The 16,163-nt window shown below is 28.0% G+C and overlaps 1 protein-coding gene across 1 annotated transcript in view; it reads right to left on the bottom strand.

Annotated features, from left to right (window-relative positions):
* Window positions 1-8,627, bottom strand: part of LOC140665616 (tRNA dimethylallyltransferase) — an 80,670-nt gene extending 72,043 nt beyond the window's left edge. Inside the window, exon 1 of the mRNA XM_072891917.1 lies at window positions 8,451-8,627. Coding sequence (XP_072748018.1) covers window positions 8,451-8,591 — 141 coding nt within the window. The 5' untranslated portion in view covers window positions 8,592-8,627. The remainder of the gene's footprint in view (window positions 1-8,450) is intronic.
* Window positions 8,628-16,163: the final 7,536 nt, after the last annotated feature.

Genomic DNA, 16,163 nt, shown 5'->3' with positions numbered 1-16,163 from the left:
AGTCGTTTCATATTAAAGAAGGCGACAACATATCTTGTTGCTTTCAATCTCTTATCTTTCTAATTATACAATCACTAAAAATTATATAGTATTGATTATTTAATATGGAAATCACATTCTATTCAAGAAACATATCAGCATTAATTAAGTACGATAAGATCGATTGGTTATAAAAATAATTGCATTTTTTGACATCGCAAATTTAACCATAATTTGTTACTATTGGCTTGCATTTAATTATTCAGTCAAAATGGCTATCGACAACGCGAAAAGATACATTTGTATTATTATTCATTATAAAAACTTATGACGCAAAAAGATTATCAACTTATAATATTTACAAAAGAAATACGCGAAGCTATTAATACGTACAATAATAAATTTTTTATAATCCTCTTTTATTTTCTTCTCTATTTTAATTAAAATTCATCAGTTCAGAAAGAATATCATCACACAATAAAAATATTTGAAATAAACGATATTGAATTGCTACTAACTATTATTATAAAATTTCTATTCGCTCGACCTACAAATTATATATATATATATATATATATATATATATATATATATATATATATATAGTCACGAATTTGAACGGTGTTAGTCTGAAAAACGTCTGGGCACTTTGAGGTCGATAACCGTAAAACCGTATTTTTGTCATTGAGCATTAACATACGCTCGTCTATGTCTAAACGATGTGTGAAAAGCTTTTATTAAGAAAGCTGGTCAAATAAACTAAATCCTAACGTAATTAAAATAATTAATAAGGATACATAAATATTATTTCGCTCTCTGTTGAACACGTTTATGTAATCATTTCATTAAATAATATATATAATACATAATTGTATGCACTGCACAATCATATTTATCGTGGTAGCTTTATAAATTTACAACCAGTAGTAATAATACAATAGTATAAAATTGATAATAAATATAATATATTAATAAGTGTTGTGAATGTTTTCATTAGTAAATTTTAAGTCAATTTTTTCTTAATTAATTTTTCAAAATATTAATTTTTAAGAAATAAATAATTGAAAAATACTATGTATAAAATAGACAAAAAATTTTATATTTAATTTTATTAAATTAAAAAAATATGAAAAATTGTGAATTTTATATGAAATTTAATCAAATTTTTGCTTTTTTAATATTATTTCGAATTATTTTTTAAAATATAAAACTATATTTCGACTATATTTATTCTTAATAATATTCAAGATGATAATAATTGCAAAAAAAAAAGTTTTCATTAACATTGAAACCGATTTATTCTCTTTTTTTCCAGATAAAACTCTACGTCATCCCACTTGGCGCCAAGAAGCGCTGATATCTCGTATGAGTAATCATACAATTACGACAGTGCACTCCGAGTGGGATTACATAATACCACGAGCGAATGCACCGACTTAGTCCCGGAAGTGTGACAAACTGTTCTCAGCAATCCTAATCGCAGAATAGATGACACATCAGTCGCACACGTTTTAACTTTATGTCAAAGTACACCGCACAAAATAGAGAAGATATACTTGTTGCACACAATTAATAACATTGTCGAATTACATTTCAACGATTTGTTGTTTCAATCATATATTATGAAACGTTAATTATAGTAGAAAAATATATACACAAATTTAAGATATATTATTTAATAATACGAAAAATGACAAAATAAAAAAACCTTGGAAGATAAAAATGATTAAAATTGCTTTGTTGCTGATTTTCAATATATTTGAAAGCATTCCTTTTTATATTTTTGAATATTACGTAACAAGCATTAACTAATGCACGAGATAAAATATTTTAAATGAATGAAGCGAGTTGCGTTACGCAATAAACTTAGAATAATTTATAGGAAGCGATACATATGCAAAACTCTTCCGCGTTCAAGCACAAGATTTTACAGAAAATACAGAATTTACAATCGGCTATAACATAATTTGTAAACAATAAGAGTCGTTCATATAAACGCAAGAAGTTTATGATCTTTCTCGCTACCGATTCTTCGAACAATTTATGAATCTCGAAATTGTTCTCGCGTTATTTCAAGACATCTAAGAATATCGATGATAAATGCTACATTTTCAAAAGACTCTGCACACAAGATATATAATTCATACTTAATAAGAAAAATAAGACAAAAATTCATAATTAATAAGAAATAACATAATACTTAAATCTTATAAAGAAATTTTCTGAAAATTCTCTAATTTTCTAAATATTTTTTATATTTTTATAATTTTAGATTTTTTATATATTGTTATTATATTATTTAAAATTCAAAAAAAAAATATTTTCAAGATTTTTTTAATATAATTTACCTCAAAATAATTTTTTTTTATTATATACGTTTTCTAATGTTTCTCATTCATACAAAAAAAATACAGAGATAGTCTCTTAAATTTTAAGTGCTAGATTTGTAAATGTATCAAAAAAACATTTAAGATAACTTTTATAAGATGAGTATTTTTCACTTGCATAAAATTTTCACTTCTTTATCATTAAAAATTATAAAGAACATGTACTTCAGATTCAATATTATGTTAAGACATTGAATATATAAAAAAAAAAATATATATATATATATAAATTTATATATTTATAATATATTTTAAACATAAACGCATTAAATGATATTTCGTGTTATTTTTTTATGTTCTGCAATCATATATTTTCTGAACAGAGTTCTAGATATGCATAAAGATTATTAAAATATTTATTAAACAAATTAGACCGAGACACCGATATAATACAAATTTCATTTACGTTCAACGTCTCGAACAATCTAATTTGTGTAATTTAATTCTAATAATTTTATGCAACTTTTTCTAGAACTATTGCAGCATTCTCCAGCGCTTAAAATCTGACAAAAATGCTAAAGTGAATCATTGATAAAGTGACACGCAGCGTAAACCGGGCATCTGCCATCCTGGAAAGAAAAATATCTTTGATTCAGCAAATGTGCATATAATTAAAAAGTGTCTCTTTATAAAAAAAAATTCGAATCCAATTAAATAGTAGATCCAATTTCATCAATTCTAGGCAAGATTTGAATTCTAAAGTGTTAAATAATATTATCGATAATCAATCTTAATCAAGCAATCTCAAAGACTTGTCACCTAAATAACTACTTTTGTACATGAAGTTAAAATCAATAGTTCTATAAAAGTAAAAGCAACGCAAAAAAAATCTGCTGAGACATATTTCCTTTAATATTATACGCGAAATGATGTTAATGTTGATTGGCAATTACATCACTTGAGCGCTCTATAGAATTAAGTACATTCATTAATCCTTCATAATCGTTACGAGGTTTCACTGGACGTCTTGATAAAGGCTGCACTTGCGACTCAGCACCGTAATAAAACAACCGTCGAAAGTATCCCGAGGCATCCGCGTCGACAAAAGAGCCTCGTAAATCTCGCGTCATCGCGTCGCCGTCGCCGTGGATTTAAAACCGGTTGTTCGGGGAACCTGCTGCATATAAGCAGCTGCAACCTACGATTTTTATCACGATTTTCATATCGTCCAATTACGAAACGCACACCGTCGTAGCTGTCAAAGCGCATTCCATAGTCACCGACTATAACATTTCCGTATGCATGATCGCTGTCAAGGTCAGTCTTTGCGAGAAAAGTACTGTGCGCTTTTAGTATTTGCTTTCAATTTAAATAATGGAATTACTTATTGCATTAATGATTTTTAATTTAAGCGTGTATTTTTTATTATTATAACGACTTGTATTTTTATTGTTATTATATGTGTATTTTTATATTTATATGTATTTTTATCATTATTATGATGTAAAAATTATGTAAACTTTTACATAATTTTTTACAATGATAATTGCAAATAACGTAACAATTTCGTTAAACGTTACTAATTTTAATAATTAATGTACGCATAAATACGGATAAAATATATCTAATGCAAACATATATATATATATATTTTATTTATAAGTTCATATTTATTTTGCACACATAGAGGAATGAGCTAGAAAAAAACGAAAAATTCTGATAATTTTTAATTAATGATTGTGTTGAAAATTCATATTCGTTTCTGATAATTTTTAATTAATGGTTGTGTTGAAAACGTTAACTTTAAGTAAAATGCAACAATAAAGGCAAGCAAAAATAAACATCCTAGCAGCGAATTCTCTTCCGTGTAACACACGTGGAGTTCCATTTGCGGGTTAAAACGAAAGTTTCCATGCGCGACACGAAGCCAATTCACCGGAGACGACGAACACATTTTAAAGACCAAAGTACATTGCCTTCCGTGGATCAATGTCACAATTAATATCAACGAATTTGTTAGCGCGTGGCTTTAAACGTTCCGTATTACGAGATTACCGCCATACATTTTGAGAGAATGCATTATTTTAACGCTCGCTATTTTTATTTCATTTTCCCCCACCTCTTATTCCGGATAGCAGTTTTACCAATCTTTAGAGAGAATGAGTAAGCCTCAGATAATTTTGTATTTCACCATGAAATAGTTTTTTTTTAATCTTTATAATAATAGCATTCGCAGGAGTTTGCACAGTAAAACGGATGATGCACGTGTTCATATGGACGCGAGATAAATCTTCATGTTAAATTCACAATCATGAGTAATTATCCTTTCGAATGTACAGTTCGTTATACATTAAGTATAATTTAAGTTATAAATTAATTATATTTTCATTCCTATTTTCATGCTGCCCGAACGCCAACATCCTTCTCCACGTGTATAGACTTAATGAAAGGTCGCGACTAAACATTCACTTTCTTGAACTGTATATCAAGTGTGTTGGCGGCGGCCTGCATAATTCGCAGTTACACACGTGCGGTATCATAACCATGCGTATATACATATATGTATACCGATACAAACAGTAATAAAACGCCAAATTAACATTGCCGAAAGACACATTCACGTACAAAATGAGATAATTATGCGTTTCTTGATTGATGTAATTACAGTTCGTAATTAATGTTACACACAATTACAGTGTAAAATTAGAAAAGCCATGTGATTATAATATACATATAATTCTGGTATTATAGGATGGATTAAATATTTTTTGTATTTAAACTGTAATTCTCGATTATCTTGACTAAAAAAACGTAATTCTTAAGAGTAAGTTATATTGACAAAATCTTGTAAATGTTAAAGAATCAGTCGAAATTCTTTTATATCTATGATTTTATAACGTCATCTTCTTTATAAGATCTTCTACAATTCTACATGATTTCAAGAATAGTTGAAGAACGGCCTCCAATAAAATCTCATGACACAAATCACCAAGAACTTTGTGGTTTTCTACTATATAGCCGCCAAATCATCTTAATAGACATTAAGATATATTATTATACAAGAGACTCGCTCACGGTATATTTCGGTGAAATTCCAACACGTCTCCATAACAGCAATATTAAAATTCTATGCGCTGAATATTTCAGAAATGAAATGCCGATCTATCGTATTTCTAGGAGAATAATTTTCGGCGTACATTTGTCTGTCTGACCTGTTTCTAATCAAATTAAGTTTCTAAGCATTTGAGTGAAATTTCAATTTTAGTGACTCATCAAAAAAATTCATCATAGAAATGGTGAAAAAATATAATACGCTCTTCTTGTAAAATTACAAATAGAGCAGAATTTAATTAGATATATAATCTATTACAAAATTTAAAAAAATTAAAAACAAATAGTAAAATATAATTTTTTCATAATTTGAAATATTTGTGAAGGAAAAACGTCTAAACTAAAAATAAAAATATCTAACAAAATTTCTTACTAAATTCAATGACTATTATTACGTATATCTAGCACGGTTAAAGCCAGGCTTCATACAAAGATTAAAGACATTCTCGTACGACGTCTAGTCATGTGAGATGTGTCTCTAAGGGATTTTCGCTCGAGAAGAAACAATCCCGGTACTGATCGCGATTCCCCAAGCGAGGTCGCATCGTTTGAAGTTTCATATGAATCGACAGTCTGCGAGAGCAGAAATTTCTAAATCTTTTTTTTTTCGGCACGTGTAGGCGTCACGCCGTGGCCGCTCGGGAGCACGTGATTTATGCACAAGAGTGAAGTCACGCATGGCGGAAGAAAAATTTGGAGCTGATGCTCCACGTGAAAAAGATACAGAAATAAACGCAAAGGCGAGAAATTACCGACTAGACTACGAAAATCGAACATACGCGTAGAGTTTTTCTTTAGTGGGCGAAAGAGACGAATTTTAAATATCAAATAAATCGAGATTAAAAAGTGAAAGAGCTAAAACAAATATATATTATTGATGGCCTTTCAATATAGAAATATTTTCTATTAAAACTCACTCTTCTCTCTCTCTCTCTCTCTCTTTCATTACTATTCTTTATTTATTATGAAAAAAGATTATTGAAAAACACGTGCCAAAATTCGGAGATCATTAAATTAACAATCATATTGAGAATCTTGCATTTCAATAAAAATGACTACTATATATCAGGGGTATTCGTGAATGGTTGGAAATAAATCTCAATTTAAAAACGCCTATAGAGAGAATCAATTCTCAAGTACATCGCTCAAGGCGAATCTTAAGAATAACTTAACCTCTTATATAATATTACACTTTTTTATGTACATATATTCTTTTTCATTTATCTAGCTGAATGGATTTCTATAGAATACAAGTTAGAAAGTCTAGAAATAATTTACAAAATTTAGTACAAAATAATCTCTTTTATATGTAAATCAGAGTTCATATAAAGAAACTTCATATAAAATAAACTTTTAATTATAAATAATTTTTTTTAATTAGAAGTAAAAATATTAATATCAACGTTAGAAAAAATTATTAAATCTAAAGTATTCGATCGTGTAATTCTTTTCAAGTAAATAATTTTCTATAATTACTTATTGATTTTCTAAATTAATTACTGATACTATATATGCACGCGTACAAAAAGAATAAAAAATTAATTTGTTAAAAACAAGTAAAAAAACAAGCAAATATAAGAACCATTGACTTTTCACCGTATCGACGAAGACGAACACATCATCTTTATTAATTCACCGGAAATTCGCTTGGCCGGAAGTTTTGCAACAGGTCTGTCGATAGAATTCAATTTATATGAAGGATAACGACTGCGATTAACCCACGTGTCAAGGTCGTGAGATTAGATTATTAACTCGTGTATTAATGTATACGTATACGTACGCGACAATTAATAGTTAATTTATAGGCTCTGAGCGTGATCCCACGCAAAGCACACACGTGCTACAATCTCGCAAAAAAAAATTCATTGTCACATAAAAGAAGACTCTATCGCGAACTCTAATTAAATGTTTTATTTATACATTATATATAACTATTTAATATATTAAATTTTTAGACTTGATTCTTTTTTAGAATAGTAAATTTTTTTTTACTAAAAACTCAATTCATAACTATTTGGCGGACGACGACGAAAATTAAAATAAGTACGATGACGCTAAAACAATGACACGTTGATGATAACAAAACATATTGTTTTACGTTACGAGATACGTCGGAATCTATAACTGTCACGTGGAAACATAAATACTGTTTAAGAGCTTTCTTACGTGTGTTTTATCATCATTTTACGCCATTGACGTCAAAAAGTGATTTATGCAAGAGAAAGAGAGAAAGCACTACATTTCTTCTCCCGTAAATTGCTCTAACCAAGTGTCTCATCAAACCAATTTAAAAAGTAGCCAGAACAGACCGATTTAACTTACAAGCATAATTTACGCTTACTCGTGACATCATCAATAAGCGATATCGGATAGTCATAACAATCACATAAGAAAAATTATATAAGACTAGAGTCGAAAGATATATACTTGATGTATAATGGATAATAAATTCTTATTTACTTATTTATAATAATTTAATTACTTATTTACTAATTTTACTAATGTTTTTGTATTTGCTATCAAAGATAGCGATTTTAATTTTAGATTATAATTATCTTAATAAATGACTTAAATTAGAAAAATAGAAATATAATTTCGCAATAACAACACATGAGCATCTCAACATCTTTCGCATTCTCGCGTGCGAATATTTTCGTATAATATTAATAAGAATATCAATTAAAAGCGCTATTTATTCTTGTTGTAATTTTATTCTTGTTTTTACACCTTTCTTAGCATATAATTACGTCACTATTGAAAACTCATAATATTGAAAATATATAACATCATTAAAGAAACGCATATAATATTGAAAATATACAGCATCAGTAAAGAAAATATTTAATTCAATTATTCGCATAAACAATATAAATCTAATGCAAATCTTGATCATAGATCAAAACTTTTTGGATAATAGCGCCTTCTCAAGATCATTTTTCACGAACACGGTAAACACGTTGGAAAGTCGTGTCACGGACACCTAACCTCGTCGCGAGGTTACGTATCGAGAATCGATCATTATACAATGCTTACCTGCATGCTGTCCGCCGAGATAATCTCCCCCGAGAAATGGCGAGCTAATTCGATACTCAGTCTCGATTTTCCGGAACCCGTAGCACCCAGAATTACCAGAATTGGCACACGCGACATTTCTATGTCGTTACAATCAACCATCGTGGTTAAGCGCAACGCAGTATACTAAGCGCATGCGCCGTGCCTCGCTGCGAGCGCCTGCTCGCTGCTCGCTACGCGGTTCATCGTTCCACCACGTACGGAACGTGGAAAGTGAACTCCGCGCTAGATTTTGAAACAACAGCGGCGTCGAGTGATGCCCATCAATGATAACGATAAGGACAGGTTTTTGTATGTCTTATCTATACTCCATATGTAAATCCGATATAAAATTTTTACGCGGCTTATATATGATTCTCAATATGAAAATATTTTATTTATAAACTTATATATTAACTGTCAGTATAATTTATACATGTTAAAAAGAATCATTTATTTATTTGTGTATTTTAACTTTTAACAACAGCTGGCTTTGTTACAAATTATAGGCAAATAGAATTTACTTTAATTATACTGTAAGAATTTTATAATAGAAGAAATTTTAATGACAGATATTATGACAAAAATATTATGTAGTTTTTTTGAACGTTGAATATTTTTCTGTTTATTATGATAGATGCAGAAAAATAATTAAAAGTATAGCATGAAATTAAACGTTATTTTACTTTGTTGTAAATAAAATCAGATGTACTTGTGCAACAGTGGTTATACAATTTAATTTTCATTAAACTATTATATTTCCGTTATGCCAATTTCAATTTATATAACGAATTTGATGAATATGATGATTCATATTAATGAAATTCCAAATATAACCAGTATCTTTGGTTTTTTCAATTTGTGGTGCTTGACATGTACTTATTTCAAACTATAAATAGTATAAATACTAAACTAAATATTTATGTGCAAATGCAGAATAAAACAGAATTCTCGTTTTTTACTTTTATCTTCGAATTTTTTTAACAAAAAAATTTTACTGTTATCTTTCATAATCAAGATTTAATTTTAATATCTTTTTACATGCAAATAAATATTTTAAACTAAATCTAATTTAAATTAATTTCAAAAGAGATAAATTTTTTTATGATCTATTCAAGCATTATAACATATATTTAACTTATTAAAAATTGAAAAGCAGTTTCCCATTTTTACATTTTCGAAAGAATTGATTTTGTATTAATAAAAAACTAGACTGTTTATATTAAAAATTGTGCCATCCTATTTACATAATTGTGAGAATTTTCCGCGCTATTCATAATAAAATTGCATGCTAAACAAAAAAAGGTGTTTATCATTCCATATACATTCCATATTACGCTTGAGACCAGTGAAGGCAATATCACGTGCCAAACGGCGCAAATAACTGAAAGCATTCATGTGTAGAGTTATACACATGTGTGCGCATCTTGACACGTGTGTCGAATATGATATACGTCATCGATTTCTCGAGTTGAATGCGCTATCTGAAGCCTATATTTTGTTAGACTCGCAGAAATTGTAATGATGTTAATGATATTCATTTTCAACACTTTATGAATGATTATATGTAATAATAATGCCTTAATCTCACTATAAATAATGTCATATTATTAGTATATTAATTCGCGTTTCAGTACTATTTTCCATGGTTAATAACATAATAATATTCAAAGTTATGGTGATTTACATAAAAATCTTTATATTATTAAACAATTAATAATATAAAGATTTTCTAAAATAAATTATTAGTTTTATTTAAATCTTTATTATCTTAAATTTTAATTTAGTAAAAATTTTGATATAATTTTTAATTACAATACAGTATTTCGACTTATCAATTTCAGTAAACTTTTTTATATATCATTTCTTTTTATACTTTTTTTTGTCTAAATAAATGATTTTTTTATATAATCTCAAATATAATATCAAATCACGCGATTTTGTCTGTTTTATTAAGTTTTATATAAATGCACAATTTTATGATAAGTATAAAATGTAATAAATATTCATCTTTGTGTAAGAAACAGAAAATACAAATGCAGGATTCGTATTATATAACGCAATTGTTTTTAATTTGTTAAAGAGTTGTGTTTATTAAATACTAGCAAATCATGGAAAATTATCGCACCGGCAAACAATATGTAATAAAGTAATAGTGTTTTTTTTCTGTGTTCTCATTATTAATTTAAAAATAACACATGATCTATGTGAAGATTATAGTGTTATTTATATATATCAAAATTTATCGACTAGATTATCTTTTGCATGCATTTGTTATACATATTTATTATAAACTAATTTCTTCTGGTTATGTAATAAAAACATCAATATAGTTTTTACATAATTTTATATTAAAATGTGTATATAATTAATACTATAGAGTGCCAAGAAATATTAATGTATCAGTATGAGAAAATTAAAATGCCAATAAAAAAAAATATATATATATATATATATATATATATATATATAAGACAAAAGTCTCACATAAAGTTTAGATTTTACTGAGAGACTGTATTGTGTCATTCACCTCTGTAGCCAGCAGCTATTCAGTTGTAATCGACTGTAATTTACAAATAAATAATATGTATGTAATGATATGTATAATTAAAAACAGCTTTTATGTGTTTATTTCTACGAAATAAAGTCATATAAACAAATTTGATGATCGCTGTCAAAAGTCACATGTATAAAAACGCGTTACGCATAAACAAAGATTAATGGTTTTGTATGATGTTGCATAAATGTGCATAAGTTATTGTAAAAAGTGACCAATTTCTCTGTATATAATCGTGCACTCACTTTAAATCGGCAATTGATAAGAAAGCAAATCAATGTGTTAGTGTGATGCGAATACGATATCGTCATAATGCAACGCCGACGTAATGCAACACGAACACAGCTTTAGTGCGACACAATACCGATGTAATATCGACGTAACGTAAAACGTGATGCGACTGCATCAACGCGCGCGTAATGCAATGCAACGTAATGCAACGCGGATGCAATGACGACCGAGGTGAACGTTGGCGTTTCGATTTTTGCTATTTAACGTAAGACTTACACACATAAGCCCAACGCCAACACAAGTGCTATGCACATACACACATACACACGCATAAATTCAAATTCTTATACGTTCGCAATGTAATGCAACATAGCGCAATGTAATGGGTGCAGCACGAATGTGACACAATGTATTGTAATATAATGCAACGAAAAAAGCATGATACAGGCTGAATAATAACGTATGTTTTGTTGTTTATCATTTTAATCTTACACAACACGCATTTTATATTAGTATTAAATTAATCGTTATTTATATCTTATTTTGTATGTGTATATGCTTATATACTTTTAGATTATATGAGATATTTAAGAATACTAAAACTTACTTTTTAAAATTCTATTTTTTTTAGTTATTTTTATAAATTATTTTTATCTTTTAGTTATTTTAATATTTTTAGTTGTTTTTATAAATTATGATACACGTAATTTTTTATTAAAACAAAGACTTTTCATTGAATTTATTTCTAACACATAATATTAGCATTTAACTGACTAATCGCTGTGATCCAAAATATGTATTGAGGCAATTGCATGAAAACTTTCTAAACAGGAAGCACGCACCTTGAACGAATGATAAATATATAGAGAACGAATTCGAGAAATAGTAGAATCCTCTTGCGAACTGATACGTTCTCCCATAGGTCTTGCCACAGCATCCATTAACCTTCCTGGCTGCGTGGTGGCGTATATGTATATTAATACAATATTATGTAACATCCTTCTCGCATGAGATCACTTGCGAATTTATTTCGAAAGATGTATTATAACTATCGCGTTTAATTGTAAATTAATCTCAAATTATTTTTTCTATATATATTCAACTGAATTTGATATTTTTCAAATTTCAGATACAATTTCATTAGAATTTGCGCAATATAATTTATATAAATATATAATCTTTTTTAACACAAAGAAGTAAAATTATATAAAAACATATATTTCTCTATATTTTTTATTTCTACTAATTAATTATTTGTCAATAAAATTCCGTATATTAATGTTCATTTAAACTTGTCTCATGTATTTTCTCACTCACAAAGATAATTCAGTTAATAATAATTTCTTTAATAGACATTACATTTAGAATGCAATTAAATATTATATTATAATACCGATATAGATATCTTTATATTCATTTTAATTAAATTTCAGTAAGATTTAATTATTCTTGGTTCTGACTATAAAATAGAGAAAGTCTATCTAACACTTTATATGCGCTTTTGTCTCACTGAATAAGATTTAACAACGAAAATTTAATTTAAGCACTGTTAATTAATCTTGAGACCAACAATTATTTTTACAGTGTTCTAAAAGTACGAAAATTAATATTTTTTAATATTAATTTTCGTACTTTTAGATAAATATTTTGAGAAAAAGTTAACTATACATAAAAAAGATGATACATACGTTAAATTTTAAAACTATTACATGTCGATTGGTAGAATGATATAAAAGAAGACATAAAAATTACGCAGAGATAACAGAGAGAATTTCTATTGTAACTTAAATTTACTTCTCATACGAGTTTCTTCTTTATACCAGAGCCACCATCAACCTAAGTTAACGTTCGTAGGTCTCTAAGTTATATTATTTTTAATTTAGTGATATTTAAACTCATAACACATGTGGACGATTATATAAAGGGATGTGTGTGTTATTCTTTTGTATTGGTGATGATGTATTGATGTGATTTAACCTTTAAAAATCTTTTATTCTTACTGATGCCGACTTTTTATTAGTGGAATATATTAAAATGTATAATTAGTGGAATATATTAAAATATATAATTTCTTAAAGATCAAGTATGTGTAACAATCTTTGTTGAATTTTACTTCACAACGATAAGAATCATTGGGAAGTGAGTCCAGAGCCACAGACAATAGTTTACGTTTATATCAATTAATGACTGACGGCATTATTATACATCGTATTCTGTGGACAAATTATTACAGGTATTTATCTTAAGATTCTTTTTAACGAATACTTTTTAATGAACTTAACATATTTTGTAACTCTTACCATATTTTGTTTTAAATATCGATTTAATACTTATCAATATTCTTATATGTATTTCTAAACGCATTTAATTATACGCTATATCAATTTAATGTTATCTAAAATTTATTTTATTTTTTTATTTTTTCCTTTTATTTATTTTGATCTGTGTTTTAATATTTATTAAAGTTTTTATTCTAAAATTACTAAAATTATAATGTATTAATCTTAGAATTTAGTAAAACTTATTACTTCATAATATCAAATAAGATTTAATCATCTTGGAGAGAGGAAGTAGGTGAGGAAAAAAAGAGAAAAACACTAAAATTAAATGATATATTTTATTATAGAGTAATTCCAAATATAAATGTCAAGGAACTGTCTGACCCTTTTCCTAAACAAAAAAAAAAGAATAAACATCTTCGCGCTCATATTTTCGCTAGCGAAAATCTGCACAGCATAAATGTCACGCTCGTTGTAAGTTCACATTCAATTAACAACTTAATTATCATGTACAAATTTTATCAAATGTTATCATGTCAAAATTTAATCGAAAGAATCGTCTAATCATAGCGATTTTATACTTTTATATTAATCGTTTTAGATTATTTACAGAAATATATTTTCGCTCAATAGTACTCGCAATTGTTCGTTGCAATTCATCAAGGGAAGGCTAAACCTCCCTTTACTAATTTTAAGTACAATACAATTCTGTCTTTAATATATCTTTCAAAATCGAAAAAAAAAATATTGTCAATACAAACAAGCACATTTGTAGTTCTTTATACATAATTCTCGTACAAAAAAGTATTAGAGGCTATTTATAAACAGCCTGTAGATTATAAGGCTGTTTTACAACGTATGTGTGTATATGTGTGTGTGTGTGTGTGTGTGTGTGTGTGTGTGCGTGCGTGTGTGTGTGCGTGTGTGTGTGTGTGTGTGTGTGTGTGTGTGTGTGTGTGTGTGTGTGTGTGTGTGTGTGTGTGTAATATATGTAAATAGTAAATATAGAGATATAAATATTTTTAAAGTAGTTGTTCATGCTATTTTATATAACTTCTGGTATAAATATTACTTCTTTTTCTTCTGTATTTTATTTTTATTATATAATATATTCTTATATCTTGACTCTCCGTTCTTATCATGGTTGTATATGGTCTGTACAATATTAATAAGAATAGTTGTACAGGAGTATGGATTTTTGAAACTGTGACAGCAACTCGGCGACAATTTGATCCGGTAACAATAGCTCGAAATATAAGAAAAGCGGAGGAAATAGTCATCAAGAGGCTTGTCTTTATCAATAAGAAAAATCGTTTTTTCTTTATTTGTGTATAATTTAACAATTTTCGAGGTACAATGAACTCGGAGCGCATCGTTGCTTCGTCTTTGTGTTCGCGCGATATTTTAATATTATGCAGATAATCATAAAACAGTATCTGCAAATAATATAGGATCGACAGTTCCGACAAAACATTAACATATATATTCACAATAGTCGAACTTAAAACCGAGATACAAAAGAAACATTAAAGTTTTTTTTCCTTAAACTTTTTTTCTTCAAATTTTCCTCTACAAGTAATTTATAATTATCTAACAAAATCACAAAAGAAATCACTTTATAAAAAGATCACTATAAAATTGTAAAATTTCTTTTGCGCGAAGCTGGATACTTTTGCCACGCTCTTATCTCGCTGGGAGACCCGAAGCACCAATTTCTAAGAGCATCAGAACGAAATCCGGACGAAGCAACCTCCCTCTATTAAAGCAGCTAAGTCTCTGTAGTGCTCGCCTTGTGTACATTGTCGCGACGAGAAAGCATATGATGGTATCATCAAGAAATACAAAAGTATGACATGAACAACGCATATCCAACATCGTCAACTTCCTCGTCGGACGTACAAACGATTAACGAATATCTTATTATTATTTTTTTCTTTTTCTGAAACTGATTTTCTTGCAAAAATAAGAGATTCTATATATCTGTATATATATTATATATACAGATATGTATATATAATACATATATATATATATATATATATATATATATATATATATGTTTATATATACATATCTGTATATATATATATATATATGTATGTATATCGCAGTTGAAAACCTGTTTGTTAGGATTCTCGTATGCCAGTTTATCAAAGTATATAAAAAAAGATTATATTTCTTCTTTTATATACTAACGTCCGTCTGCTCCGATTTTCCCTAGCTTTTTTAGCGTAAGCTTCATTATATTAATTTGATACAATTCTTATTTACCTCTATTGCGCCAGAAACGCCTTTATCGGCTCGCGTAATTACATTTATATTTATTTCGATTGCCGTTATAAATTTCTCGTCCCGGTTATAACGAGAAATGATCTTTTCGGTATAGCGATGCCGTATAAAAATAAAGAGGATAAATAAAAAATATCTTTTCTTACTCTGAATAAAATAATCTAGGTTATATGAAATATTCATTGATCATTTTGATCAATTTTTATTTCTACCTCACTTCCGTCAAGCCCCTCGCTTTTTACTTCTCGCTATCCTTTATCTCTCACTCTTACTCTCCCTCCCATATTTTCACACTTTCTTTCCTCCCTTCCCATTCTCAAATTTCAAGATTCGATACAA

The sequence above is a fragment of the Anoplolepis gracilipes genome, chromosome 5 (assembly GCF_047496725.1).
Source record: "Anoplolepis gracilipes chromosome 5, ASM4749672v1, whole genome shotgun sequence".
Taxonomy (NCBI): domain Eukaryota; kingdom Metazoa; phylum Arthropoda; class Insecta; order Hymenoptera; family Formicidae; genus Anoplolepis; species Anoplolepis gracilipes.
This window is presented reverse-complemented; position numbering and strand designations above follow the sequence as displayed.